At 43.9% G+C, this 27,273-nt stretch overlaps 1 protein-coding gene across 4 annotated transcripts; it reads right to left on the reverse strand.

Moving 5' to 3' along the window:
• Window positions 1-376: 376 nt before the first annotated feature.
• Window positions 377-26,955, reverse strand: KCTD20 (potassium channel tetramerization domain containing 20). Of its 4 annotated transcripts, XM_068419217.1 has the most exons (9): window positions 26,887-26,935; window positions 23,630-23,702; window positions 8,585-8,784; window positions 7,615-7,894; window positions 6,616-6,718; window positions 6,002-6,122; window positions 4,843-5,040; window positions 4,247-4,357; window positions 377-3,664 (listed from the first exon to the last, which is right to left on the reverse strand). In XM_068419217.1, the coding sequence occupies exons 3-9, from the start codon at window positions 8,733-8,735 to the stop codon at window positions 3,372-3,374; spliced, it is 1,257 nt and encodes a 418-aa protein (XP_068275318.1). In that variant the 5' UTR covers window positions 8,736-8,784; window positions 23,630-23,702; window positions 26,887-26,935; the 3' UTR covers window positions 377-3,371. The 4 variants fall into 4 exon arrangements, with proteins under 4 accessions (XP_068275318.1, XP_068275319.1, XP_068275317.1 ...); XM_068419218.1 differs by lacking the exon at window positions 23,630-23,702 and having other exon boundaries at window positions 26,887-26,955; XM_068419216.1 differs by lacking the exons at window positions 23,630-23,702; window positions 26,887-26,935 and adding an exon at window positions 15,390-15,449.
• Window positions 26,956-27,273: the final 318 nt, after the last annotated feature.

Genomic DNA, 27,273 nt, shown 5'->3' on the forward strand with positions numbered 1-27,273 from the left:
CTTCCAAAGACAGAAGTAGGTACAAGGGGAGAGCATCTTTCACAGCACACTGACCGAAAACAGCACTAGGGTCTGTTAGAGATATGGCACAGTTTGTGGGTCAAGTAGTGTTGTCTCATACCTGTGCTATGTGCTGCTTTTAGAACAGCACTGCTATAAGTTGGTAAACTTTGAGGTCCTCTCAGCACAAGTGGTAGTAACACTCCCTGCCAAATCATCCAGGCTCTGGCTGATGTGAAACTACTTCTAAGACTTTGGGGTCACAAGCCACACTTACTTTATGAAGCAAGGAAACAAAACCTTCTAGCAATCTATCCCCTGCCCATTCGTCTACTCCACATTTAAAACAGTTTTTAAAAGAACAAAACAAGCCACATACAATTTATACTTTAATACAGAAAAGAAACCGTACAGCTGTAGTTCGTACACACGACAGGTAACACTTCAGTTTATCTAGAAGAAGACAAAACTTGACCTTGTACCCAAACAGCAGGTGACCAAGAGAGGAGGAAAAGCAAATGCACACTTTTTCAATTTGATTTAGTGTTCTAATGGAACTCACTCTACTAAAAAAAAAATAAAATCCCCAATTAATCTTTAATTACTTGGGAAAGCCAATCAAGTACAGTAGCTTTTTGGAGTGATAAAAACTGCATGGAAATCACAGAAGCTGGATACCTCCATCCCATGCTGAAGGTCCAAACTGATTACACAGAGTACCAACAAGTTCCTACAGGGCACTGACAGTCCCTAACCCTCAGGCAATGGCCTGTTGCAGTTAAGTGCCTGGGGCCACTATTTCTAATAAACTGGCCAAATCCTTCAAGCGGCCTAGTTGTCACGGGGCTCAGGGACAGACCCTGGTGGGGTTTGGTTTGGCTGAGTATGGTACTTAGCTGTCAGATCCCGTAAGGTGCTGCTGACGTCAGATGCTCGGCATCCGATGCCTTGACACAGTCCTGTAGAGTAGCACTCACCAACATGCACGTACAAGGCTTTAGAGCAGAACGTGTGTAAACTCCAATTCCCAATCAGCTGGTCAACACCAATACACATTTACTTAAAACTTACACTGCTGTAAAAATAAATACACACCAAAAAAAAAAAATCCATAGGGCCTGGGGGCAAGCTCCATCATTGCTGGGCAGACAGTCTCACCAGTGCCTTTGCTCGACTTGTGGGAACGGCTCGTTACCAAGGCAGGTAATAGGTGGCTCTTAGCTCAAAGGTTAATGGTCCATATGTCTTCCTTTCTCTACTACAAAAATAGAAATTCATCTAGAGCAATAATGGAAAGTGACTGCACACCACCTCTGTGCAGATCCTGAAGGACACTTCTCTATACTGATCCAAAGACACAGAGGGAGGATTTTTCAAAAGTCATCAGGTGGACCTGGGCATCCGAACCCCTGGGACTCTCAGGAGGTCCTGAAGCACTTTTGGAAATCTTCCCATAGGCACTTATAAAAAGAAGAAATCTATTTGCTGCACTTAGGAAAGAAGCTAAGAACAGAAACACTGCAAAGAATGGAACCTGTATCCATACAAATGGGAACTAAATATATCAGCAAGTATATGCCTTGGCAGAGATTTTGTTACTCTCAACTAAAATGTCACTCGTAAACCTTCAGGAAGATTTGTACTTGATATTGTCATGTTACCTACACTGGAAAAAAACAAACATCCTTGGCAGCAAACAGTAACAGCAATCTTCAGTGCTAAGTCTACCATACACTTTGCAGATAGATGGAGAATAATAAATTCCTTGACAACCCTGACAACCTTGTAGGGGCACGCTGATACCTGCCTCCATTTTGCCCAGTATGACCAGGGAACTCAACACCTAATGTTTCAACAGCAGTCAATGGCAAGAGCAGAACTGCCCTGAACTTAACAACTTTGCAAGAGAGCTCTCTCCCTCTCTCTCTCTCTCTCTTTGAATGGGTTTCAGCTTTTCTTTGCACCAGCACCATGTTTAAGTAGTCTGCTTTGAATACGTAAAACCTCTGCACAGCCATCAGAAATGATGGGTTTGTAAAGCAGGCCCGTTCTGGTTGACGTAGCAGCTCGGTTGTGGCAGGACTGAACTCACTGTGTGCTAATCACGGGGTTAAGCAAGTCTACAGAGAACTCCATGCTGCAAGAACAGGACCAGCTAGGCTCTAATATAACTGAGCTAAACCAGCCTGGAGTGCGTCTATACCTACAGTCACAGCTTTGTTGGCCCTGAATCCAAAATGAACAGAGCCTTAACCACAGACTAGGATAATATATTCAGAGCAGCAAAGGAGAGTTGTTCCTAGGTACATATATTTTTCTCTGCTGAAGGCTGGTTTACTATTGGTATTTCTTACCTGCCTGACAGCACAATGGTCCAGTCGGTTCCAAATTGGGAAGAAAGTAGCTGGCCTCTTCAAGCTGCAACAGTAGAGTGCTCCTTGGAGAGGCTACAGAAATCCTGACTGACTAAGGTTGATGAGACCAAGGATTTTACTCAGGCAGTAAACTGTCTGTACTTGGAACTCCTCTGCTGTGTTTTTTTTGTCTTAGCAGGGGGATGAAGGAGACAACTGAAAGTCTTCAGCATGCACAGTCACCTCTAGAAAGCTTCTTACATCTATTAGGCTACTAAACAGATTGACTTTGTTGGTAAAATATCAACTACAGTCTTTTCTTTTTGGCTTTTTCCTTCAGCATGATCTACTTGTTTTACTGAACTGAACAGACAACATCCCTAAAAACAGCGATTCCATCTTATGGAGAAGTATATATGGGCAATTCCTGTGAGCAGGCATATGCTTCCTATTAAACTAGTTCATCCTTCCCTAGAACAGCAGTACCACACGCTGGATGCAAAGCCAGTGGCAGTGTAAACAGATTCCTCCACACAGTATTTTGCTGTCACAACTGTGCTACATTTCTGCTGGTTGATGAAAGCGTTATCATCTGTCCTGCTTTGATATTCGGTCCTTTGTAACTATTTTCACAAAAGCAAAGCTAAGTGCCTAATGGTAAAGAAAAGCTTTGTCTTGACAGGCCCAGAATTTTCCTCTTTCATGTCAAACACGACGTTTCTAAATACTGCTGCTCCTCTTTTAGAAGTTTAGGTAAAATATTCAGCACCCACCAATCTGGAAGCCTTTGTAGTAGAAACAAACAGCATAATTTCTTTTTGTTTGAGGAGACGTTGCCTTTGATTGCACAATTAGACTACGGAGTGTGGCTCTTTATTAACATGCTTGAAATATGACAACGTAGTAACAGCATGAATGAGGATAAAGCACCTTGCAGGAGTCTGTGTTCCATCACCTGGGATGAAACTAGGCTGAGACGTTCCCACATCAAGCAGGACTATTCACCCTGAGCCACGACTAATCTGGTACATCGTTAACAGCCATTTGGGAGAACGGTGCGTTTAGCCTGTCGAGTTCATCTACTTGTGGGGGGTGATGCATTATAACCTCATGGTCCTCCGAAACGTCATCGCCCACGGTGACTAGGTTTGTTAGAGATTTGCTCCGGACACACTGGAAATCAACATGACGGCTTTTGCCTTCTTCCTTTTCCCATGACATCTGGATGAACGGCCGTTGAACGTAGTTGTAGATCACTTCTGACCGGCCACCAGGCCTCCTCTTCACCTTCTCTTTACAGGTGGGATATCCTGAAAAGACACACAGCCAGTCAGTTGCACTACACACCTTTGATTTACACAAAGGGACACCAGGATCCCAGAAGAACAGCAAGGCAGGAGTGATTATGGGGGCAGGGGGGACTTAGTAGACAAATGCTCATATTCCACGTCATTGGCTTGCTTTTCCCTTGAAAAGATGGTGCAGCATTGTGTGTAGTCATACGATCAACGGCTGCACAGCGTTAGCCATTTGGTGAACAAACACAGCTACTATAAAAATAAAGAGTCTCCCAGGACAGAGCACAATGTTCTCAAAGCTCCCTAAGGGAATGCTCGGATCAGCAGGCAGAAGTGTTTGACTCCCGTTTCCTGTTTACTCGGTCCTACAGAGACAAGCCTTGCTGGTACATGCTCTAGATCTCCCATTTTTCCCTTAACTTTTAAGCCTCCTGGCCAGTTTCAGTGTAACATGATAGCAGTGAAGGAAGATGCCCAGCTTCTACTAGTTTCATGAAAATAAATGCCTAGTAAAGCACAGAGCAAACCAGGAAATGCCTAGAGTCCAGAGGAAACAAGGCTTTGAGCATTTCTTTTGTTGAAGAAATAATTTACCTTCGATGCCAATACGAATGTTTTTTAGGCCCCGTTCCTTTAATACAGCTTTTGCAACATCACGGTTCTCAATGTACTTGAAGAATCTGTACAGCTTGGAACTGTAAAGGACTTGAGAAATAAAAAGGGTGATTAGAGTCTACAAGGAGACACCTTCTCCCCGTTTTTGACATGCTCAGCTGTGGAGGTGCCAAAAACCAGGTCTGGTTTCCAAGAACTGCTTCAGGTGTCTGTTCTCATCACTAGGATTAGCTGCACTTCCTTGGTGAGAGGGTCATGATAGACATAGTCTGGATAGGATGGGGGGGTGATGGGTGTGTAAAGCAGAATATTCACTTGCTAGGGAGCCAGGAAAAGGCTGAGGGGGAGGTGGCAAACAAATGGAAAAGATGCAATGAGTGCTGTCATTACCAATGTAGGCGGTCAGACTAAAGCTCTAAGTAGCAGCCAGTTCAGAAGGAACATACAAAACAGGACTCCACGTGCCAGCATCCCTTCCTGGAGGAAGACTGCTGCTTGGGCAATGTCCTTTCCTTATGGCCAGATGTCTGGGTGTGCGCTGAACAGAGCCAGAAGCCTCAGTGTGGTGCCCTTACTTTGCGAGTACTCCTCTCCCATTGGAGGTGGATGATCTTCGTCCCAGTCCACAGTGTCTTCATCTGTCAGCACGACAATGTGGCATTCACGTTCCCCTTTCCTAGCGCTACCCACCATTATAGGCAGAATGAGCTCCTCCAGGTAGCTATCAAACTGCTTGTGAGCACCATCATTGGAGAGCTCATGTAGCAGAGCACCTAGTGAGACACAAATCATGTGATGAGCTTTTTTACACAGCATGAAAATGTGTCCCAGCTCTACACAGATACATTCCAGAGCACAGCCCACGTTCTTCTTTAGACAAACTTCTTAACATATGTTCAGATGCATCAATAGTCTCCAGCTCCAGAACTGGCAAAATCAGATACATGAGACTGCATTTCAAACAGGATGCAAATTATACTGTAGAGCCATTACATTACCATTAAAAAACCACCAAGGTCTAATCAATACAGCGCAGCAGTAATAGACTGAATAATTAATACATTATGATACTTGACTTGAATTTCCAGCAACAACTTCTGCCCTTAAAAGCACATTTTCTGTCTTCTCTGTGATCACTCATCAGAGGACAGGGTAGGAAATTCCCCCCAAGGCCTGTGCTGTGATACCATATGCCCCATTTCAGCATAGTGCCTTTCACAGATTTGCCTACGTTAAAAGTACATTTTGCCAGCATACCCACCAAAAAAGCTGCTCCCAATCAGATCCCTTCATGACTAGGAACTCTCTACTACTTTCCAACTTTGGTGTCTTTAATTCCTGCTCTGCCCATCACCCTGCTGCTTAAATTATTCATGATTCTGTGGTATATTTTAGATAGGAGTTATAACCCTGCTTTTAAGCCTTCATTTTGTTCGGTTATAAGAGCAAGCTCTTCTTCTCAGCCTCTGTTACAAGATAAGACTAGAATTTTTACAATTTCAATTTGCTTTTTTGAGCAAGGTGTCTGCATTCTGCAGGATTCAATCACTTCATTTTGGATTGATGCAGCAAAAAAGGAAGCTGTTTAAATGCAAGACATACATGAGTCCTAGTGGAGTCCATACCTTCATGCTTAAACTAAAGTGTGTGATTAAGAAATGCACTGAAATTGGGATCAGAGTGCTCAACACCATGCAGATGATCTCCTAAGAGGCGATTTCTCTCCATACTTACTTAAATCTTGACATTTGATTGTGTTGAAATCAAAGTTTATGCAGAGGTAATCACATGTGTCTCTGAGGTCTGGGATGGAAATCCCATCAGGGCAGTTAATGATTCCGGTTTTGTAATAATCCTGCAAATAAAAGGACATTTTTGGAGAGAAAATTAAAAATAGCTTGGATTCTGATAATTTTTAATTAGTTCTTTGTTTTGTTAACCAGCATTTGAGAGTTAGAGGCTATATATAGCTCTGTGAACAGTAGGAACAGCCCTCCTTGTCCCAGAATCTACATCTCTTTGCAGATCCTCTTGGGTCTGATCAACTGTGAGCTCCAGTTAACACTTTTCCCATGGCACAGGATTTCATAACATCGCATGTGCAATATGCATTTATATACAACCATGAGCTCAGGAACTACAATGACATGACACAAGAAAGGTAAAACGCAACATGAGCACATATCTGAAATGATGACTCATATAAAAGTCTATTTTTTTTTTAAATCACAATGCAAAACAGTAATAAAAGAATATGTCCCAGGGGGTGTGCTGCTGCCTGGGAGATGGCTCAGTTTTGCACATGTGACAAACAGATTGTTTTTTTCAATCTGCAAACATCTCCTTACCAGCACAGTCCGGAACACAGCCGAGCTAATTCCTTCTGCGATTTCATACTCTCCCTTTTCATTTGGCCTGGTGAAATTATATTCTCTTCCTGGTCCAAACATTCTGAACAGATAAAAATCTATGTAAGTGCACAAGTATACTTAAATGCATTCATTCTAGAGACCAGTCGGTGCACTGAGGTTAAACAAAACCAGTAGTGACACATATATACAGTAACTTGAAACCTATATTTGAATCTCTTACCTAGTAAATAAGCACAAGAGCTGTCTCAGCTAAGGCCTCCTATAGCTGCACTCTGTCTGTCGCTATAGCTACTGTATTGTATGGAATAAGCCACAGCTCAGAGGAACAGAACATTCAATCCTGGGTCAGAAAATACCCTGGCAATAAAGCCCTTTCACTGAGGCTATGCGAGATAACCGCCGTGGGCCTTCTGATCCCTTGTTTTACACAAGGGCCTGTGCAAGGGTCAGTAACCCAAGAGGACCTGTCTCCCTTTGGTCAGAGATGGGTGAAAGTGCTGGCAATACAAAAAATGAGTGCTTCTTGTTGCATCAATAGGCTCCAACCTTTAAGCCATGTTACAGGGAGCTGAGTAACTTCTCTTATGGGAGAGTATCACAAGGTAACAGCAGAAGGGGGATGGAGCGTTATAATTTTCCCCATTCTGGAAGGGAATTTATCAGCTGTGAACAGATGTACTACTTACAGACAAGGCAAACACTTGCAGAGAAGGCAAAAGCAGACCATGTCTAGCTACAAGGGCACATTGTTTGAAGGAAGTGGACTGAAGGGAGAATGTTACCTAGAGAACTACCAACTCTCTCTACATCTGGTCATGTCTTCAAGGCCTCACTCACAGCCAAGTTCTGAATGAGGTCAACCTCGCTTCGCTTTTGCGTGCAGATGAGATCACAAAACAAACATTAGGGGTTTGTTCCATTTTAGCAAACATTTGACCCCCTTGAGGTATCTTGAAAACGGTGGACATCACCCACCTTCCCAGCATAGTATCAGGGTGAGCAGTGAAGATCTGTGGATTCACTGCAAAGCGAGTGCCATCTACCACAAGTGTTACTTTCTCTGGAGCCACCGTTTGTGAATTGATGCTTGAAGGTAAAGCGCAGCATCCATGGCGTTCCTGGGTATTAAAATGTTCTGACTGTCTCTTATTTCCATCTTGGAAATGACAGTTGTGCGTGTCTTCAGGAGCAGACAACATGCTACTGATCTGGGGACTTACTGGATGAGTAGTGTGTCGGCATTCAGAATCTAAACCTGAGAGAGACAGACAAATATTGCAAGGGTAAGATACAACTGATTGAAAAACATAATTTCATAGTAACAGTTTCTACTCTAATGAGAAAACTGAGTCATACAATAACGAAGTATGTCAATATACATAACTGTCAGGGTAATGTTACATGACATAAAACTAGAGTGCACTTTCAAACTGAGCCAGTAGTTGGATTTTGGATAAAAAATTTCCCAATGAACCATGATGCTTAATACTCCTTGTTAAAGCTAGATGGATTCAGTGGGTAAAGAGCAGGAGCATGGGAATTAGATGAGGCCAGAAATACAGACACAGATGCCCAGCACTGACACTACTCTCCCAGGGGAGCTGGAGCAGGAGCACACACCACACTAGAGGTGGTTTAAGCCAGCAGTGCTTGATGCCTGGTTCATGGTGAGCAGTTTATCTGTTCAGGGACAACCTCAGGAGGAGCTGCAAGTTGGCTGGCCAGGGGAGACCCATGTGATGATGTTGCTGAGACAGCAAGACGCTAAACTCTGTTGTGACCTTTGTCCTTTAGACCAGCCTGGCAAAGGCAGGGTACGTACATTCTGTACTCCCCAGTGCAAACTGCCTTGGGATACTGAAATTTTTCCAAAACGTAACACCCCTCAAAAAAAAAAAAAATAGAATTATTAAAGACTACCATAAGGTAAAGACATTATTCTTACCCTCAGTCCTGGCAACTGCAGCAGGGCTGTGACCTCCTAGCACCACCTTACTTTCTTCTGACTCATGGACTGCTACAGTTCTGTTTTCCACAGAGCAACTGGACTCCGGATTTCTTGACCAGTCTGTCCCACCAGCACAGTTACCATTCATGCTGGGCCTCCGTGATGTCAGGTGTTGGTTGCGTTTCCTAAGAGAAGAGCTAGGAGAGAAAATACCACGTTGTTAGTTTTGGAAGAAACTCCCAAGCAATGAAGCTCAAACCTGGTACTGCAAGCAAAGTCCCTCAGGCTCAAAAGGCATTTCTTCAGATACTTCACTGGGCTTCAGAGAGGCTTAAGATGCTAGTTATGCCCTTACACTTACCTAGTAAGAGGGAAAAAAAAGGTATTAAAATAACCAGGTGTCTATTTCATCCATAAACCTTTGTTTTTTTAAAAGTAGGTCTAAAGCTGCTGATGTCTTTAGATCATGCGTGTTCCTGCAAAAACCTTCCAAGCAATTGCCTGACTTCCAAACCACTAGAGCCCTTTAAAAATGTTTACATACCTCTTGATTCCCCAGCACGGGCACAATGAGCTCTGTAACATGGCTATAGCCCGAAATATAACATTTTCCCAGTTAACAGCTCAGGCATTGCCTCTTAACCACGCTGAGGTTTGACCAGGAGGTTCCCTGTCCCCAGTCATTGCTTTTTTTTTTTTTTATCTTCCTCCTTGATTTACCCCCCTCCTGTCACATAGTGCTCACCCCAGCATTTAACCCAATATAGCCCTACAACAAACAGTTATATCGCATAGAACAGCTGTGACTGCACAGCCTTACATCCATCGTTCCCTGGCTCAGCCCGACACACACACTGGTTAAACCAATGCCATTAACATCCGAAATGTCCTTTCAGCATACGCAGAGACATCTTCCCTTTTTGCTGTTTGGCCATTTCACTCAAGTGAAATTCTTCTTCCCTGTTCCTATTTAAGACTCGCTTCACTCCACTCCCTTACATCTTCTAACAGATTTATTTTGCTGTCTCTTTCCCTCGTTCTCTCTTTGGCATATATTTTGTCCTGCTATTGCCTTGGACAAGAAACAGCTCTCCTTTCTTGGCTTTAAGTGTTTTCCTTTCACTCTCTCAAACATAAAACATCAATTTCCTCATTAATGAATTTTCCCAATTTGCCCCCTGCAGAACAATTGTCCTGTGTCTTTTTTCTTGGCTGAATTAAGACTCCGGGGCCTGCGGGTGCCATGTACAAAGCATGGCAGAACACTGACATGGTTAGATACAAACCAGATAAAATACAGCACTAATAAAACAACAAAATGCCAAATCAGAATTAGCGAGTTTTCTGGTCAGGACCTGCTGAGGATGAAGGCCTTAATGAGCAGTTCAGTGGTGGGTTTCAAACCCATCATTACTGGCAGCCAGTGTAAGCATTTCACTCTTAATTAGAAATTTAAAAAAGGATTAACAATTCCTTCCTCTTGTTCCATAAAACCAATACTAAGTTGCCAGCACTATTATATCTGTATATTTTTAGAAAAATCTGTTGCTTACGCATCATAGAATCATAGAATGGTTTGGGTTGGAAGGGACCTTAAAGATCATCTAGTTCCAACAATATATCATGTGATATTCATCAGAAGGAAGATTTTTGGCAACAGCAAAACCATGTGAAAAGATAGTATTTTTTCTTTTTTTAAAGGCTCTGGCTGGCTGGTAGGAACAGCAACGCGAGGAGCCTATGAGGGTCATCTTATTTCCAGCAAACTTAACCACACGCAGTGCATCACTATCCACCTCTCCTCTCCCCAAATACCCAACACTGGCTCAGAAAACTCCCTCTCCTGACACTTTCCAGGCTGCTTTCTTGGACCCATCGCACCGGACCCTGGAGAGACCCCCTCACCAGTCCCACCAGCAACCCAAAGTCCCTGTGAATGCTGCCTTGCATTTGGTCACACGTGAACAAATCCATCCACTTTTGCCTAAGCGAAGGGCAACACAAGAAAAGCCCCAGCTGTTGACACCCTTCTCCTCATTCTTTTCTATTACACTAAATTTAGCACCAGCAGAAGGTGCTAAAACCTGCAAAGATGAGCAGGTGGTGGTTCCTAAAAGCATTTCCTCATTACATCTATAGGAAGGTGAACATTCAGCCCTGCTGATAATGAGTTGGGCCAGGTTAATGTTATTTTCCTGTCTTCTGTCCCCTCCTGGCATGCCCAAATCCTACATGTTATGCATCAGCAGAATTGAGGGGAATGAGTAAGGATTCCTTTAGCACATCTGGCCGGAACAATAAATACCCAAACTAGTCATTTAACATGACAAATACATCACAATCACGCATACAACCCAGCAGGGAAACGAGTACATGAAGACTTCAGAAGGCCATACTCAAGCCTGATCAGCTTACAAATGTCCTGGTTTCCTTTCATGCCTAGGATCAAGGTGAACTACCCGTGGTGAGAATGAATACCTATAAATAATAATTAGCACTATTCATCTTCAAAGCTTTTTACAAATATTAACTGCTCGTTGCTCCTAACAGCCCTGGGAAGCACTGCAGGGAAGTCTTTTATGAGAAAAAACAGGGACACAGAAAAAGAGGCATAATCTTCAGGACTAGGCAGAGCATCACGCCCACTAACTAGGTGTTACTCTGACTTGTAGCACGTTCTCTACTCGAGCTCCCTGGCCGTGCACCGGCAATTGCCCTGCGGTTAGCAGGACAAATACTAGCAGGTTACCATCTTCTTTTGAGGTCTGTTTCCATGCACGTTTCTACCCTCTGGTAAAGCATAAACTGGCTGGTACCACAGAATTGATGATGAGCAGTAAATGAGCACTCTGACCCCTTAGCTCACTTCTCAGTAACCTGTTTGTGTGCTCAGATCCTGAAGGACCAGGTAGGGACCAGTCTGCAAAGGAGTTGAAGACTCATGGCTTGCGGACAGCTGGATTTGGGAGCTGGGAACTCACGAGTATCAAAAGCCCAGTGTCATGTTCAGCACTAAATATCAGAGAAAGAGCTCCTAAATAGGCTATGATTTTTTTTTTAAAGGAAATCAGTATCACAGTCAAGTATCAAAATTCACATCTCACTCTGGCCACTGGTTTTGCCTAGCTTGGAGCATGCAGATCCTTCCTCCCTCCAGAACATGACAATGGTAAGAATAAACTGTGCAATGGAATAAGCATCTCTGTTCTCCAAAGCACGTGCTGATGGTCATGGTGAAGTCATCTTTATTTGAACTTGTTTACAGCCAACACTTTTGTTGAGAGAAAAATATGGAAGTGATATTTATTTTTTTTTTTTAAACCCAAACTGGAAACAGTTTTATTTAGCAATGCATCTGTGGCACAAAGAATTCATGCTACAAACCTTTTACACAGATGAAGAGGCTCATCCTTGTTCTGTGTAATTCTTGAGAAAGAAGGAAGTGTACTGGAATGTAAACAGGCTGGGACGATCTTCACATTATCCTTCCCCACCCTAACGAATCTGAGGCACATCCAAACCCACTTCCCAAGGTACACAGTTCTCACCCAGCTACTGGAAGGAGCTGAATGGCTTAACTTGTACAGACCAACATAAACAGCACATGGGTCAAGTGTGCAAAGAAGAGAACCTCAAATACAGTAACATGTCCAGCACAGACAACCCATTTAGATGCAAGACATTTTATTAAGCAAAAGATAACAAAAGCATCACTACAGACTTGCTGGTTTCTAACTTTTCGTTGTATTGCTTGTTCCTTATCCTTGGGATTTTTTTTTTAAAGAGCCATTATAAAATAGTTTAGGTATCAAGTTTGCAGAACTTCACAGAAACTTCAAAGAAAAATCATGAAAAGCTGAGCTGTCAAAATCCATTGAAGAGTAAAGCCCTTTTCTGTAACACCTGAGAGCTTATGCACTGCTTCGCTGTCACCTGGCATGACGAGAAGGAAGTCAGAATAGAGTAAAAATAGTAGAAGTGAGTAACCTTACTTCACCATTCGGTTTGCCAACAGCAAAGAATGACCAGCACATTGAGTGAATAAATCCGATGGTTGGCAACCTTCCCCTCTTCCTAAACCACAGCGTAACCACGATGGCTTAAATAAAACTCCAAACAACTCATTTTTAAGGTGACAACACTCCTTTCAATCTACAAAAACATTCCCATGTACAATTATTGTCAGAAATATGAGCAAGCAGGAAACACGCATATGCAGGGTGTGCCTGACCTAATTCTACAGCCCACCACTTTAGAACAAGATGTATTTCTAATGGAATTGCACGTCTTTCAAAAAAGTTTAGCCTTGCTTTTATTTCTTAAAAGATATCCTTGGAACGTGCCGAAAGTTGCTCTAAACATAAAAGCAGAAAAACAAATTAGCAATGATTGAATTCCTCCTCTGGAGAGAAAAAGGGAAATCTCATGGGCTTAAGATAAATAATGAGAAGCATTTCTTGTACGTAAGGATTAGCGAATCGGTGTAGGGTATGTCTGAACCACAACAGGGAGTGCAGCACAGAGATACCCACGCCAGGAGAGCTCCGCTGGCCAAGGCTTTGCTGTGCGGATTTGTCAGCCTGGCTGTATCAGTCCTGCACCACACCGAGCTGGTAAACCCGGCCTCTCTCAAGTAGTGCTCATCATTTACAGCCATATTCTCTTAGCTAGTCTGCTCTTGTGCATCCCACACAATTTTGGAATTTGGTAATTCTGCAGTCTTTAAACATTTTAGGATTCAGAGGGTCTCTCATTCAGTAGCAGGTGGGGATTTTTTGGGCATTTTTTGTGTGTGTGGGGTTTTTTTTAAAGCATTTTTGCAGTTGCCGAGTACAAATCTGGTTCCTCACTTACTATTTCTCTTTTAAGCATAAGACTTGCCTAGAGATCAGTTTTTATCCTCTTCCAGAAGGTGAAGGGCCATGCATGAAGTCTCACCTAAGCAGGGAAGCTGGTGTCACCTTCTAGCCCGAGGGTCTGAGCCCCAGGCACTGCCCTGTCCGGCCAAATCAAACAAGGGGTGCTCAAGGCAACGTGAGACTTGGCAGGTCTGAGGTTGGCCACTCACTGGCCCCCGTAGATACGCCTGTACCACAGGAGAACAACATAAAAGTGCATTCACCCAAATTGCATCAGATAGAAAATCTACCTGAAGCCTTTAACATGCTTTTCTCATACCTACTAATGATCCTCGCTTCATTTTCAGCTATAGACACAAACATAACCAGACAATAAAAGGGTGATTTATAGGTTGAACTAGCACAGGCACACTACAAAAGGCTTTTCCCTTGCTATGAAATAACTCTATCAATATACAGTGGATTCATTTTCCATACTCACTTTCCAAAATCATGTCCAGCAGGACTGATGCAATGCAGGACAGCCTGCAAATCCTGGCAAGAGACAGCAGGAAGGCTGATGAAACGCCGGATTGTTTTCTCCTATTCTGTGCATAGTGCTCCACTGTTAGCAAAGTTTACAGACTTACTCGTTTACTTGAGTCTTAACAAAAATCCACTGTTTCTACAAATGCAATTCAAAACTACAGTATGGTTTTAATGGTTTACTGCTGCACATCCACACCTTGATTTAAGACCCACGGTTCACCTGGTTTATGCGCCGAAAGCTCGCAGCGATGCTGATGGCACCGACCCACATCAGCACCCCACACCGACAGCACCACTTCTTTTGCCAACCTATAATCACCAAGACTAATACAGGCAGAAAACTTGTTGAGATTTATTAACTTGAAGTAACTTTTCCAAAATAGGAAAGTTATACCTGTTCTGGAACAGATGAAGTGCATCCAATAACGTCCTACCACGGGGTGTCTCAGAAGGGAACAAAGTTTTGGAATAAGGGCGACAGGTTAATGCTCTGCTAGGGCTGTTTTCCTCCCTGTGAGGCTCAAGGTACCAGTGTTAAAGAGCACAACCAAGCAACCTATAAAGGCTGTTTCCACTATTCATGCTACTGGGCTTAAGACAGTCATCTGAAAAATTATAGTTCTTACATGTGAACCTTGTAAAGAGCTGAACACTATAGCACTGGCAGCTTTGCTAGCGCTATCTGATTAAATTCAGTCAGCAATTTAAACAAAGCTGGCCACGCCAGTATAGAATATATACCTCCTTTCTAGGCAGAACGATGGAATATGCAGATCTGACCAGGGTAAGGGGAAAAACCCTGGTGAAAGATGAGCTGTCACAAACATAAGCAGGATCTTCTTTGCTAGAGACAGGAAAAACAAATGTTCCCCTGCTAAAATACATAATACTGAGCTAAACAAAGTTTTAAGCCAGGTGACACCTATGAGTTAATCTAACACAGGTGAAGATAGTGTAAGCTACAAATACTTACATAAAAATCTTCAACAGAAGCAACAGCAGCAAAGAGTTTTGCCCTGTATTCTGTTTCACCATTTTCTACAAAACTACTTACAAAGCTTTCAGAAAAAAAAAAAGAATTAACAAAGCATAAAAGCAAGACCTACCTTAACCCTTTAGATTTTAAAATGCTATTTGCTTACTCAATTCTTCTCCTTAGGCAGTTAAATCTAACTTGGTATCAAATTCACACCAAATCCTACACCTACACTACAAAAAGTCAAGCTTCTCGACTATAAGCTATACCAAAAAGCATAAGGACAACAGCGTTTCTGAGAAGGCTCTCACCCCAAATCCGATGTACCTGCAGCGACTGGAACTTCTGAACAGAAATAATCCCCCACGTTTCCTCTCGTAACTCTGGAGCAAACCCTCTGCCAAGCACCCCCTCTCAAACACCACAGCTCCTTACTTACTGGCGGCTCATATGTTCTCAGTGCTACCAGCACCAATATCCTGAAATCCTTCTTTAAGAGAGGGAAGCACTAAGTCACGGCAAAGCTTCAGAGTTTAAACTGTTTGTGCCGCTCTGGTCACTCCCCCAAACCCCAGATGTCTGATTCATGTAAATATTTCAGTTTAAAAGTCCTCCCCCCTCCTCAGCTGCTTCAGGAAAAGTTCGAACAGAAAAAGCTGGATGGCAACAAATAGCTTTATTTTAAGCCCCCTATTTTCAGCAAAAGCCCCCCAAAATCTCTCTCCTCAGATTCCTGGTTCAGCCTGTTTTTGCAGGAATCATGTGGCAGCAAAGGCACAGTTTTATTAAACCCTTGATGCCACGCCATAGGGTTAAACGCACTCCAGCCACTCATCTGCCACACATCCCTTACGCAGGCAGAAAGGAATTAACTACGAGCATTTCTGAATATGTACATAACCGTGTGCATACAGATTCCTGAGTCCAGAGAACCTTGGACTTGGGCCCAAACAAATTTACAGTAACTGAGGATAAAATGAGTTATTTTCATCTGTCAGTGCTAATGAGCCCCAATAAAAAGGATCACCTTCTCTCCGTGCTCAGGTGCCTCCACACAGCATTACACATTCATGTCACCCCCTCTCTGTTCAAATATTAAATCAATCTATTCCGTTGTTCTTAATGCGTTTCCCTAAGATGTATCTGGATTGCTCAGAGACTGCTCCAAACACAATTTTACAGAACAACAGAATTAAATATATCACATGTAATCAATAATATATCCTTTTAATGCAAATAGAACCTGAAGAAGTAGGAAATTATTTTCATCCTGACTCATGCCAGTGATAAAGCATGTGTGTGTACAGACAAGTTTTAGTCTGATCGTTACATAGCACCTGATTAACCAAAGGTGCCTTAAGAAATATCTTACTCAAAAACAAACCCATCAATCCGACACAATAAAAACACGTTGTCACTAATTTACTAACTCACTCATGTTTGTACTGTACATATGTACAATGTATTGCAAGCATTTGTTATTATATTTGGTTTGTGGGCAAGCTTTTAATTCTTTAATGCCCAATAATCTAGTCTGTCCAGATACAGGTACAATAAAGCACCTGTAGCCCGTTAAGGAGGTTGAGAGGGATGTAAGGAAAGAGCAACAGCCTCTAACCACGGAGGCATATTGTCCCACACAAGGTGAGGCAGGCTGCCTTCACGCAGGACTATGAAAATCCACACAGAGCACACAATGCTCAAGAGCAAGGCAGCTCCTTGCACTTTCAAAGCCTGCACTAGAGCATTCACCCCAAAAATCAGCAAGGAGGAGACAGCAGGGTACAAATTAACACTTCAGCTCACAACTGAGGGGCTGAACACACCATAACCCCCTCCTGTCTCCTTCACCACAGTGGCCACAGAGAGCCAGAAACTGCGGAGAGGGTCTGAAGCCCAGTACTAGGAACTGTTGCCACCATCACCTGCAATTCTGACCTGCAGTGCAGGGTCCCAACACCCAGCCTGCAGCACCACGAAGGATAAAGTACCCTATTTGCTTTTGGCACAGCAACTAGCCAGTGTGGATCCTCCCAAGATGAGGATCAGCGTATTAAGAATCAGTGTATTCTGAAATACACAACAGTTTTAATATGAGTGGATTATTTTACAGCAGAATTCAGACTAAAATAAAATTCCTCTCCTCACTTACTGAGCTCTTAGTTTCCTACAAAAAGTTAGTCGATGTTTCACCCGTAGCAAAAAGCACACACTTGCTTTGACTCTTATGTTAGAAAGGCTGTGAGCAGCTTAAACTCCACCTTCCTTCTCTGGAAGGGATCCCAACGAGTAACTGCTAACTCATTCCCAGCTCATCAGCTACAACTCCAACTGCCATTCATTTTTAACCAATTACATGGCAGCAGCTTGAAAAACTAACAATAGATGGCAGATTTTTGAAAGTTGAATGCAGTTACAGTAGCTATTCACCAAAGAGATTTCAGAATAACAGAGCATACAGCATTAAAAAAAAAAAAACAATAGGGAAGATGCATACTGATTAATGAAATGCAATTAAATTTGAAAGTAAATATTCCAGTCTTGAAAACACAGTTCATCTGTGCTACAGTGAGGAGGAGCTCAGTGCTTACTGATGGACCTGAAGCAGCTCTGATTTACCTATACACCTCTGCCTCTGCTCCAGGGCCTGAAGGAGGGCTGTGCAAGGGGGATGGGAACAGGGCACAGCACAGCAAGCCAGCCCCGTTACCTGCAGCACAGGGCCCTGGGACTCCGGACCAAGCCCTGCTGTCTGTGTCCAGTGTAGAAGAGCAGGACCAAGCTTGGCAAAACTCAAGCATCATAACCCAGTACAGGAGCTCCTTCCTAACTTTGGTATGAGACAGGCTGGCACGGGACCCCTGCCAGGGAAACTATCTGGCATCCCCACCGGGCATCGCCATATCTCACCACAACAGTCAGCAGGGCATGCTGCTGGAAGCCAGCTCAGATAAAGCCACTGCAGCCACTGTCCAGCCACAGGGCTGAGACACTCCTTACGAGCAGAGGCACAAGCACAGGGAAGCAGCGTTACCTGTAGAAACAAGAGTTCTCTGAATCCAGCAAGTTGTTTAATTCACATTAAGATACAGACAATAACAAAAAGCAAAACAAACATTAGGCCAACCTTTTAGAGTGTGGCCACGTTAGTAAACTCTGCAAGTAATACTAAAGCAATCTGAAACCAAAATAAACAGAAGAGTTTTATTTAGCACAATTGCAGCTCTTCAGGAAAGCACATCTTGATGTATTTTTAGGGAGGCAAAAGCAGGGGCTAAAATTGCAGCTAGGTAAAGCCAACCATTAGCACTGTCAATTTATGTCAACAGAGAACTTGATACCTTATTTTCAAGAACTGAAAAACATCTTGCTCAAGATTTCAAAATAACTCAGGTTTACAATGGTACATTGGCAAGACACCTCTCGCTTTGTTTACACGTCTGGATAAATATTTTACAAGTCGAGCAGTTATAACACTTTCTAAGAATATTCCATTATATTCCTTCTTATGTGACTAACAATTCTTTCACAAAAATATTTGGCTAGTGTTACGTTTCAGCAAAATTAGCCAGGAACTGCAGCCGTATTTTGTGAAAGTTTAAAAAAGGGAAAATACCACTAAGAAAAATATAAAATTGAAAAAGCAGAGATGATGCCTATTTCAACACACATAATGAGGTGTTCGTGCAGAGGAAAGGTGCCTATTTGGGCACTGAATAAGGTCGCTCTTGAAAGTGCAAAGTTCTAAAATTGAAATGTATTCCAGAACAGTCTACGCCAGCTCATTTTTAATCTGACAAGCAAGCAACCCATCAATATTCTAGCCAAAATTGCAGCTGGTTTTGTGAGTGTTTATCCCAAAGACAACAAGCAAAAGAAAGGCTAGGATTTTTAAAAATTTATTTATTTCAAGGAAACAGTCTTCAAAGTCTGTCCTTGTGAGGAATATTCAACTCCTCTGCTGAATAATCCAAGAGATTCACAAGTAAATTAGCATATTGCAGTTGTAGAGCTTATGTGTGATTTTAATAAATCCTTAACAAGAAGATAGGCCTTACTGCAGAGCCTGCTAATTAAAGAGTCTATTAATGTACAACGAAGCTCTCTCTAATGCAGATTTCAACTCAATCCTGGTCAGGTGTGACCAAAACCATGACATTTTTGAGCTCTTAACGTGGACCGCATGAAACGAGTTTATTTTCAATATGGCAGTCAGTGAAACAAGACTCTTAGAAGAAACCACCATCACTAAGTGAACCTCTCGGTGGTAAACCTGGACCAAAACTCACACGTGTAGAAGTCTCAGCACACTCAACGCCAGCGGGTGAATGCTTCTTCCAGCCCCGTCTGCGGGACACGGCCGGGGCAGCGCGAGGGTGCTGGTGTGCTCCTTGTCAGGGCTCCCGCTGCCCTGGGGATAAGTAAAGCCTTTAAGTCTCACGGCTGTCAGTCCCACTGGCCTGAGTTCACAGGATGTTTTGGGCTGAATTGTTATTTTTAACTCAGCTGTGACAGTCTCCTAATTAAAGATAACACTAAGTGTCTGCAGCACACAGGGTAAGAGACTGGGGAAGAGTCTATTTTCTGCATTAATAATAGTTTCATCTTTCAGAAATGCAGGAATTCCACTCTTCAAGTGGTGAAATGGCGTTTGCCATAGCTGCCCACAACACCTTTAAAATGGTCTTGGAACGACTTAACAGCACAAAGCGAAGACAGACAGATGCCACAGCCATGGCATATTAACCAATTTTCTGAAAACAACTGAGAGTTTCAAAAGCAGCTTTTAAAAGGAGAGGCTCAGCCCATGATCTTGGCAAAGAACATTTTGTAATAGGGACATCTGACAGACAGGGTACCATTTAAATATAGCACAGCCCTAATGCACTAAGCTCTCCACGGCTTTCTAATTACCAGTAAACAGAAATCCAGTTTCCCCCTTGCTCAGCCAACACTAAGTAACAGACATAATTAGACTGGTTTCACTTCAGTATCTTGCACAGCACATTCAAAACCAGCTGTTTATCACCGCTCCTCAAGTCTGACAGCAAAACTGCACGTAAACGCATTTCCTCGCTATCAAATACGTTCATTTAGGTCTTTCTGAGAGAGCCACATCATACAGCCCCGCGAGGGGACAACCATCTCCAGCGGGCTGGGAGCAGTGACGCAGAGTTGAGTCACAGCAATGTTTTCATACCCCTCAACAGCAGCACATCTGACCACAGCCTCACCCGTGCATTTGAGAACGGACAGGTTGCTGCAAGGAGAGGGGCAGACACATGCTCGGGCCCCCTTACAGGATCTGAAACAGGGGACTATTCTGGGAGGTGATAACGAGAAAGCCTCCTCTCCCACCTGCTGCTCAAGATGCCCAAGAAATGCACATCATCAATATTTTTCTCCATTAGTGCAGCATCCAAATCAATGGCTTTCGATGAGACTCAAAAAGGTGGTTTTAAATTGCTGTGCAGTACAGCTTAATCCAGAGATATGCAGCATTAAGGCTAAAAGCTAAAACCTGTCTAGTCCAAAGTGACTCAAACATTAGCTAAGTTACACACCGTACAAATGGATCTCAGAGAAACTGTGGACACGAGCAAAAACTTGAGTTTTTGAGTTGCTTTATGTTAAAGCTAAACCATTTCACAAATATACCTGAATCACCTGATTTGAAGATCACTGAATAATCTTATGATTTTTCATATTTGCAACTTGGTCTGTCGGAAAGGAAAAAAGAACAAAGTAGAACCTATAGAAAACAGCCTGTAGAATAAAAAAGATTTTGCTCATATATATTAAAGAAACTCCATAGATTTAACAAATCAAATTGTAACAACAAATCAACACTACCTGAAATTTAAATAATCTGTATTTCTTTTGTAGTCCTTAGTTTGCCTCCCAAACAAAGTTACAAGAAATAAGGCAAACTTTCTGAAAGCCTCCCAAGACTCCTTTCCCCAACACACGCAGTAAAGTATTTTTCTACAAACCATATCTGTATAAAAGCCTTTGCTATCGCAAACTTCCACCTCCTGCGTCTGTATCAGTCACTAACACCCGATGAAGGGCAGTCTTCTCAAAAAGCATTAGACTACGAGGAGGTTCGCAAGTGCCTGCCAGAACACTCGTGTCAATGGATTAGGGAACTCATTCATAACCACCAGCTGCTACAGCAGATAACACTCCAGGCAGACGTAACCTTTTCTGTGGCTAGAGATTATGCAATGCCATGATTTTTAAGCCACTCACCCAGAGGTAGAAGATATTAGCCAGCTTTCACATGGGTTAAAGCTTCCTTCTTCTGTTTTCCTCCGTTATTTGTTCCAGTTACAATGAACTAGCAGATGATACTCACTGCACATGACCTGGGAGACTTGTAAAATCCACCCAGGTAGTTTCCAGCCCTACTAGAAACTCTGTTGCTGCAGCCGCTGCAACACAGTGGCTGGGAACAGTTTCTTCCTGCCTTTTCCTTCCTTACCTCCTTCGTGGACCTTTCACTTCAGTTTCTCCAAGCTAGCAAAATACCCCAAGCAAGAACCACAGTCATTCAAGTTATAAAACAGATCTCACTTAGAGAAAAATAATCTAAATTATTATTTAACTGAGAAAATCACTAAAGTTGGGGCATATGCTTAATCAAGACCCTTAACAGGACATCCCATGGCATCATATGGACTCAAGATTAATTTCAGGAAACGTCACCAGCTGTTGTCCCAGTGGAGTGAGCCCCAGGGCTGGGCTCCAAGAGACCCAGCTACACGTCCCAGACCCAGAATTATATTTATTGAGGAAACTCTTCTTTTATTAAATACGGCCTCGCTATTGTTGCCTGCCTAATCTGTTTTTCAAAGCTACATTGCCAAAACTTTACATACAGGAAGAATTATCTGGCAGCATCAATCACTAATTATTACACACCGTTTCTTATTGCTGTCACAAGAGCAGGCTGCCACTGGACTTGCACGTTCTCGCACTGCTCCGCTGTGACGAGCGTTAGGCACAAGGTTCAGTTCTGCTATTTTTATGGCTGCCAAGCTCTGCTTCCTTCTGAAAACTCTCTGATTCAATGGACTAACTACATCCCAACACACGGGTCAGGGACATAGCACTATTTTATGAGAGCTAGTTGGTAGTTGCATTCATTTCCCAGTTCTTGTAATGCACGCTTTTGCCACTGAAAGTATGACTAAGAAATTTTCATCCATATTATTTGTCCACAAATTGCAAAAGCAGCTCTGACACACAGAGCTGTGCTGTCATTTCTCTATTTTCACTTGATTTCCCTCATCCCTTTTTTTGCTGCTTTTGGTTATTTCAGTATTGGATCCCAGGCAGTTTTTTATTCTCAGAGTAAATTGCTGACTAGTTCTCTAGTCACTGGCAGTGACATATACAACCTGTTCCAATTTATAGTTCACAAGGGTATTACTGTATTTGCGTGTTCAGTAGCAAAACCAATGCAATGACTGAATATTCCCACACTCAGGAGCAGTCAGTGGATTAACACCATTTTTAACAGCTGCACATAACACATTTGAGGTTGTTCTGAGGGCAAAAGTCAGGGAAAAAACAGGCCCAGTCATTGCAGATGAAATTACTGAACAGTGAACTTCAGTGCTTGTTCTAAGACTAACAGCATTGATTTTACTTCTCAATTTCAGGCCTGTGCTCACGGAACAGCTGCCCTTCAAAAGTCCTAGCCCTCTTTTGTGCTCTGACAAGCGGAGCCAAAAAATACCGAGGCCAGCATACGGCCTGTGCTCAGGTCAGAGGACACGTCATGACCGCAAATTAGAACTGGAACAAGAGACAGGAGGAGAAACGGCCATGAACGCTGATGAAATGAGAAATAGGGAAGGCAAACCCCAGGACTTCAGTTACTGACAGCACCTGTAATTATTTCCCTGTAATAGACTCCCATGTGAAAGCCCACCTTGCTCTGCCTTTGTGGTTCTGCAATGTTACAACCCAGCCTAGTGGGGTCACCGGTCTGCTGCAAAGGAATTCCAGTCTCCAGTTCCACGGGTACGGGCTAACAAGGTCTGGATAAAAAAAAAAAATCTCCCTGCTACTTCTGGGCCTGAGACTACAGGACATATTCCTCATCTCTGCCCTCCTGTTATATTCCCCTTCTCTGGAAAGCTGGATATCCTTTGACCCTCAAAACCATTGCTCCTTGGCCTCTCCTCCTGCCATGCATGGACACATCCAGCTGTGAGCTCCCTGAGCCTCTCTGGGGAACACGAGTAGCAAAATGAGGATGTCAGGCTCCGCAGCAGAGACCAGCCACGAGCCATTCTCATCTCAGAACCCTGCAGTTTTGATATTCACGCTGCTAACCTGCCTTCCTCCGTGCTGCAGGCTGGATGGAGTCCCTCCTTTAGGTACCCCATGCTTAAGCACTCCTTGAGTGCTTAATGCACCCTGGAGCACAGGGGTTGGATTCATCTCACCTGAGCTGCCCAGATTACAAGTCCCAGCTTCTCTATACAGATACCGGTAAGAAACAAGCACTGGAAGGTAATTCAGCTCCTCAGAACACAGATGGGATTGGTCTGGGCTATGGGACAGAAGACGAAATCTGGGAATTTTTCAGAACAGGGAGGCTGTTCAGTAGACAACAATTCACACGGCAAGGCCATCCAAAAGCCAGGGACCCAAAATTGTACTCACTTTAGCAAAAGATGGTCCACAAGCTCTAGCTGACTGTCATGTTGGAATCAGAGGGGATGCCAGGATCAGAAACCTGAAATCAGAGGGGCTTTCATCAGTAGTCTGGCAGAGTCCCCCCCAAAAACCAGATATTGCAGTCATGTTGCTTCTACAGAAAATGTTAACTTTACCAAATTGGTAATTTCTGAACTCATCATTAGCTTTGGTTATGCTATTTATGAATAAAGTGGAATAAAAAATGGTGGTGGCTCCCCACCCCTTTACATGTCCCCACAGAAAAGTACTTATTGTGCTTCTTGTCCAGATATGGGTTAAATTAGCCAGTAATGAACTGATCCTCTAGCTAAATTTACTTTCTATTAAGCAATTCATTTAAAAATCAGGAGATCCTTTAGACAGCTGAAGTGGCCTTCATCAGCACGTACCAATTCAGCATTTTTCCTGTAAAGAAAGAGCTCTTTGTCCACACACTCCTCTGTGCTCTCAAAGCAGAATGCAGCAGTCCCAGAGCCCGTTCCCAAGCTAAAGTTTTAGGGAGTTTCACTTTGCATTTACTAAAAAGGAATTTACTGTCTAATAGGAGGAAGAGTTTCCGACACCAGCTTTGGCAAGAACTAAGAGAGACTGCACAGGTACGTGCTATTTCAGGTAGCTCTGCAAGTCTCCTTTCATAAGTTATTTGGCTGCTGAGTTGGTTTGTCATCATGCAGTGACTTTCATAACAGGACTGCAACTTTGTGATGTAATTATTAATACAGTACCACTGCTACCTGCTGCTTGGCCAATATTCCTTTATGATCCAGCTTTTGGCAAAAGGGGACAAAGGTGTTGTTAATTACTATACAGCACTGCAGTCTTACAGCAAATTCATGGCAAAGGGTGAAAGATTATTTACCTTTCTCTACACCCAAATTTTCTACTCACGGCGTTTAAAGTGGAGTTAATAGAATTACTTTTAAACAATATTACATTCTGCTTCCTTTGACTATGCTGCTACACTGTGAACTAAACACTTGGCTGCCTGTCATGGCCACATGCAATGAGTTCAAGATGAGGTCGAGTGACAAACACATCCTAGCATGCCCCAAACTTCGTGCTGAAAGCATCAACGAATAAAACCAGACATGATTCTTACTTCTCATGACCTGTGAAGACAGACTGAATCAGCACACAAAAAATTATTACAATATCCTGAACAGCAAACTCGAAAGCGGGTGGTTATGAAACCTCTTGGTTCCGAGAAGGCAAGACTGAACGTGCCAAGATATGAAGGCCCAGCAAAAAGACTGCAGCAAGATGAGATTTATGATCAAAGCAGCTAAAGAAAGAAGGTTTCTCAATTCTGATTGTTAAATATACTTTGGGGAAGGAAACAAAGTATACTGCTGTGTGTAGCTCAGGTAAGGCTACCTCTGGAGCACAGAAAAATAAAGTGTAACGTTGAGTAATTTTATACTGGACACATCCAACAAACCTGCCTGCATTCACGTGGATCTTAGATGATGTGTTTCTGTTGGCACAATTACAGCCAGTGATGAGGCTTCCTATTTTTGAGGCTCTGGAATTACTATCTTACCTTCCACTCAAAGAACTGTCACAAAACCTTTCCAGAAAAAAACCCAACCCCAACAAAACCCAAAAAACCCCAACCACTTTCCCTGCCTGTAGGTACCTGCGATCTACATCAACCAGCTCGAATGTCTTTGCTATAACTTGTTTCTCACCACTCTTGAGAAGTATATAAATAAGCAGTTTGGTCCTTTCGACTACAACTTCTTCCAGGTAGACACCTGCAGCTTGCCTGGGCCCACTGAAGTCCACTCAACTTTATACAGAATAACTACAAAACAGAAAGCTCCCAAAAAATAAGATTATGTGATGAACTCCTACCAGAAAATCACTCCTTTTCAGCCCAAATCAAACAGAAAACTCACCGCCTTCAACTCTACCAGCAAAAGACACTACTGAAAGAGATCAAAAAGCATTTCAAGTGCTGCAAACAAGTCTATCTTGAAACAAACCAATTTAGCTAACACAGCACACGCCTATTTCCATGAAAGCATAACTTACTTTAACCTGCACTTAATTGCTTTAAGATAAGCTGAAGTACATCTGGATACAGTCTTCTGCACAGGTTTCACTTAGGAGTAGTCTACATAAACTGCTCCATTTCAACCATAAGATAAGACCATAGAAGACTCTCTAATGTGGATGTTATTATAGAAAATAAAGACAATTGTGCCAGTAAAAGCAATTGTTGTACAGGCTGCTTTGCAAAAGAGCATTTTTTCAGTGACACAAGCACACAGAGGTTGTAAACAGTATCAGTCTCTTTATTTTAGTAAAAGGTGACTGTTTCCCTAAATAAAATTGCTCCACTGTAATAAAGGCACGTGTAAATCAGTCTGAAGAATAATAACTAACAACTCTTACAAGCAGCTTTGCTTTACCCCTTCCCTGAAAAGCCTAAGGTCACTGAGTAGGCAGTACAGAGAGAGCGAGAGCAGGATCAGAGATGGGGAAAGTCACGACAAAAGGTGCCTATGAGCAGAGGCAGGCTGAGGCCTCACCTACTGCACCCCTTTATGGAAAAAACCCTTAGAAACTCCTGCTCCTTTTCAAAGCACGGTGGGGCCAGAAAGGAGGGAGGAAAGGGAAGGTAGACTCAAACCTAAAAACGTGCTTAAGAATAATGATGCACCAGCCTACAAGCCCAGCACAAGCGTAGGGGGCAGGGATAAGAGCCCCAGCCCCCTGCCAGAGACAGAGCACAGGAGAGGCCCCAAAGGCCCCGTCTCCAAGGAAACACGGGGCAGGGGGAGGCACCCCCAGCCCCACAGATGGCCCCTCCTCAGCGCACACAAAGGCCCAGACACGCCTCCCCAGACGCCCACGGGAGAAGGGCAGCACCCCCGGCCCCACAGGCCCCTCCAAAGCCCACGCAGAACAATGGAGTCCCCTGTGACCCCACAGACACTCCCTCGGCCCCACAGCCATCCTCAATGCCCGCAGGGGCCAGGGAGGGCCCCCCCGACCCGAGTGCCCCCTTCCCCCAAGCACACCGCGTACAACCGGCGCCCCCAGGCCCATAAGCCGCCCTCAAAGCACAGAGAGGGCCGGGAAGGCCCCTAAAGCCTCCCAAAAGCTCACAGAGGGGCGGGAGGGGCCCCAGGAAGGCCCCACAGGCCCTTCTAGGACCCGCGAAGGGCGAGGAAAGGCCCCTGGTCGCCCCCTCCCCGCCTTTAGGCCTCACTCACCGCGTCCCCGCCGGGGCCGCTCCCTCAGGCGGGCGGAGGGCGGAGTCCCGTCGCTAGGCCCCGCCCCCCCTCCGCCGCTATCCGATTGGCCCCGCGCTCAGAGCCGGCTGGCCAATGGGAAACGAGGGCGCGGGAGGAGGCGGGGGGATACCGGGGCGCGCGTGGAGGGGCGTGTGCCCGCGCAGGTGTGCGCGCCCCCTCGCGCGCCGCCCGGTGCTCAGGGCCCGGGGCGGGTCCCCCGCCGCGCGCCCGCCGGTGCCTCCTCCTGCGTGCGGCCCCCCCGGCCCCGTTCCGTCCGTGCCCGGTGGAGAAACGGGGTAAAAGCAAATATTCGAGCTGCCCCCCCGTCCCCGGCGTGTCCCGGGATCCCTCCCGCCTCCGACATCG

This window comes from Nyctibius grandis, chromosome 27 (genome assembly GCF_013368605.1).
Source record: "Nyctibius grandis isolate bNycGra1 chromosome 27, bNycGra1.pri, whole genome shotgun sequence".
NCBI classification, from domain to species: domain Eukaryota; kingdom Metazoa; phylum Chordata; class Aves; order Nyctibiiformes; family Nyctibiidae; genus Nyctibius; species Nyctibius grandis.

Coding starts and splice junctions, on each gene's coding strand:
- KCTD20 (XM_068419216.1), bottom strand. Junction 6,719..7,614: donor CCTGATACTATGCTGGGAAG/GTGGGTGATGTC, acceptor TTATCTGTTCAG/AATGTTTGGACCAGGAAGAG. Junction 4,358..4,842: donor GGGAGAGGAGTACTCGCAAA/GTAAGGGCACCA, acceptor TTATTTCTCAAG/TCCTTTACAGTTCCAAGCTG.